General features: G+C 46.1%; 1 protein-coding gene across 1 annotated transcript; it reads left to right on the top strand.

Moving 5' to 3' along the window:
* The first annotated feature begins 424 nt into the window (after positions 1 to 424).
* RPA4 (replication protein A4) lies at positions 425 to 1,938 on the top strand. The gene has a single exon (XM_017880668.1). The coding sequence runs from the start codon at positions 822 to 824 to the stop codon at positions 1,605 to 1,607; it is 786 nt and encodes a 261-aa protein (XP_017736157.1). The 5' UTR covers positions 425 to 821; the 3' UTR covers positions 1,608 to 1,938.
* Positions 1,939 to 1,965: the final 27 nt, after the last annotated feature.

The raw sequence follows: 1,965 nt of genomic DNA, 5'->3' as shown, positions 1-1,965 counted from the left end.
TCCTGCCTCAGCTTCCCCAGTAGCTGGGATTACAAGCGTGCACCACCTCGCCTGCCTAATTTTTGTATTTTTAGTAGAGACGGGGTTTCACCACGTTGACAGGCTGGTCTCGAACTCCTAACCTCAAGTACTCTACCTGCCTCGGCCTCCCAAAGTTCTGGGATTACAGGCGTGAGCCACTGCACCCGGCCCGATGCTCCTGGTTTTAACTGTTTGAATGAACAGGGGACGTGAGTTCTTGAGAACAGTAACCACGGTGGTGCATTTTTCCCCCTGCACATAACGTACAGCACTCTACCGTTTTGCCAAGCACTTCGTGCTCCTAAAATTTCTGTTGCATTGTTGTTTGAATGAATGAATAAATGAGTCTTTTAAAAGTAATTGTAGAAGTTGTAGCATTAAGAAATGAAGAGGGGGACTAGTAAAATGCATTTTATAGAGATGTTGGGAAAGGCTTGCTTGAAATTACACGTGGGACTTTTTACTAGACAGGCGCTTTGACCAGCTAAGCAACAGGGCTCCCCCTCGTGTGGGGCTTTTAGAATGTAGCAACCACTGACACACCGGGAAGGATTAGGCCATCAGGTGAGAAGGTGGCCGACCCTGACTGGCTGGAAGCAGACGCATTCTAGTAGCTGATTGGTCCACAGGTAGCGTGGAGCTTGTCACGTCCTCAGGCTCCCAGCATTCAGTCGTAGCCTTTCGGACAGCTTGAAGCCTTCTGTGGAGAGCTCAAAGCCTTCTGTGGAGAACTCAAAGCTGTCCGTGGAGCCCCAGACAAGCCAAAGCCCACCTTCTCCTCGGTCTGAACTGTCTTGAAGATGAGTAACAGTGGGTTTGGGAGCTATGGCAGCATTTCTGCTGCTGATGGAGGGAGTGGAGGCAGTGGCCAACTGTGCGAGAGAGATGCAGCTCCTGCTATTAAGACCCAAAGACCTAAGGTCCGAATTCAGGACGTTGTACCGTGTAATGTGAACCAGCTTCTCAGCTCTACTGTGTTTGACACTGTGTTCAAGGTTAGGGGAATTATAGTTTCCCAGGTCTCCATCGTAGGGGTAATCAGAGGGTCAGAGAAGGCTTCAAATCACATTTGTTACAAAATTGATGATATGACCGCGAAACCAATCGAGGCCCGACAGTGGTTTGGTAGAGAGAAAGTCAAGCAAGTGACTCCATTGTCAGTCGGAGCATATGTCAAAGTGTTTGGTATCCTCAAATGTCCCACGGGAACAAAGAGCCTTGAGGTATTGAAAATTCATGTCCTAGAGGACATGAACGAGTTCACTGTGCATATTCTGGAAACAGTCAATGCACACATGATGCTGGATAAAGCCCGTCGTGATACCACTGTAGAAAGTGTGTCTGTGTTTCCATCAGAAGTGGATGATGCTGGGGATAACGATGAGAGTCACCGCATTTTCATCCGGGACGAAGTGCTGCGTTTGATTCATGAGTGTCCTCAACAGGAAGGGAAGAGCATCCATGAGCTCCAGGCTCAGCTCTGCGACCTTAGTCTCAAGGCCATCAAGGAAGCGATTGAATATCTGACCGTCGAGGGACACATCTATCCCACTGTGGATCAGGAGCATTTTAAGTCTGCTGACTGAGGCAGGGAAAACATCCTTTCCTTTTCCAAAGATCCTTGCATCCAGCTGAGAGTAATTTTGACCTGTTGACTTTTAGGAAGTAGGACAAAAAAAAAAAAAAAAAAAATCTCAAGTGGCATTCTTTGTCAACTCGCTGCTTTTCTAACTGCTTTGAACTCTTCAGATTGTCTATATTTGAAGCTGAGAGAGAGAGATGGTGATGGATAAATTGACAACTCTGTAGGATTTACTAGCAAGCTAATGGAAACATGATGATTTAGGGGGAAGAAAAACAACAGAAAATGTAGAAATGTATTATTTAATTGTGTTGGAGCTTCTTTTCCCAAAAAAAAAAATACCAAAAAACGACAACAAAAAG

This window comes from Rhinopithecus bieti, unplaced genomic scaffold, assembly GCF_001698545.2.
Source record: "Rhinopithecus bieti isolate Rb0 unplaced genomic scaffold, ASM169854v2 scaffold_244, whole genome shotgun sequence".
Classification (NCBI taxonomy): Eukaryota; Metazoa; Chordata; class Mammalia; order Primates; family Cercopithecidae; genus Rhinopithecus; species Rhinopithecus bieti.
Note: the sequence above shows the minus strand (reverse complement) of the source record. Positions and strands in the feature narration are given on the sequence as shown.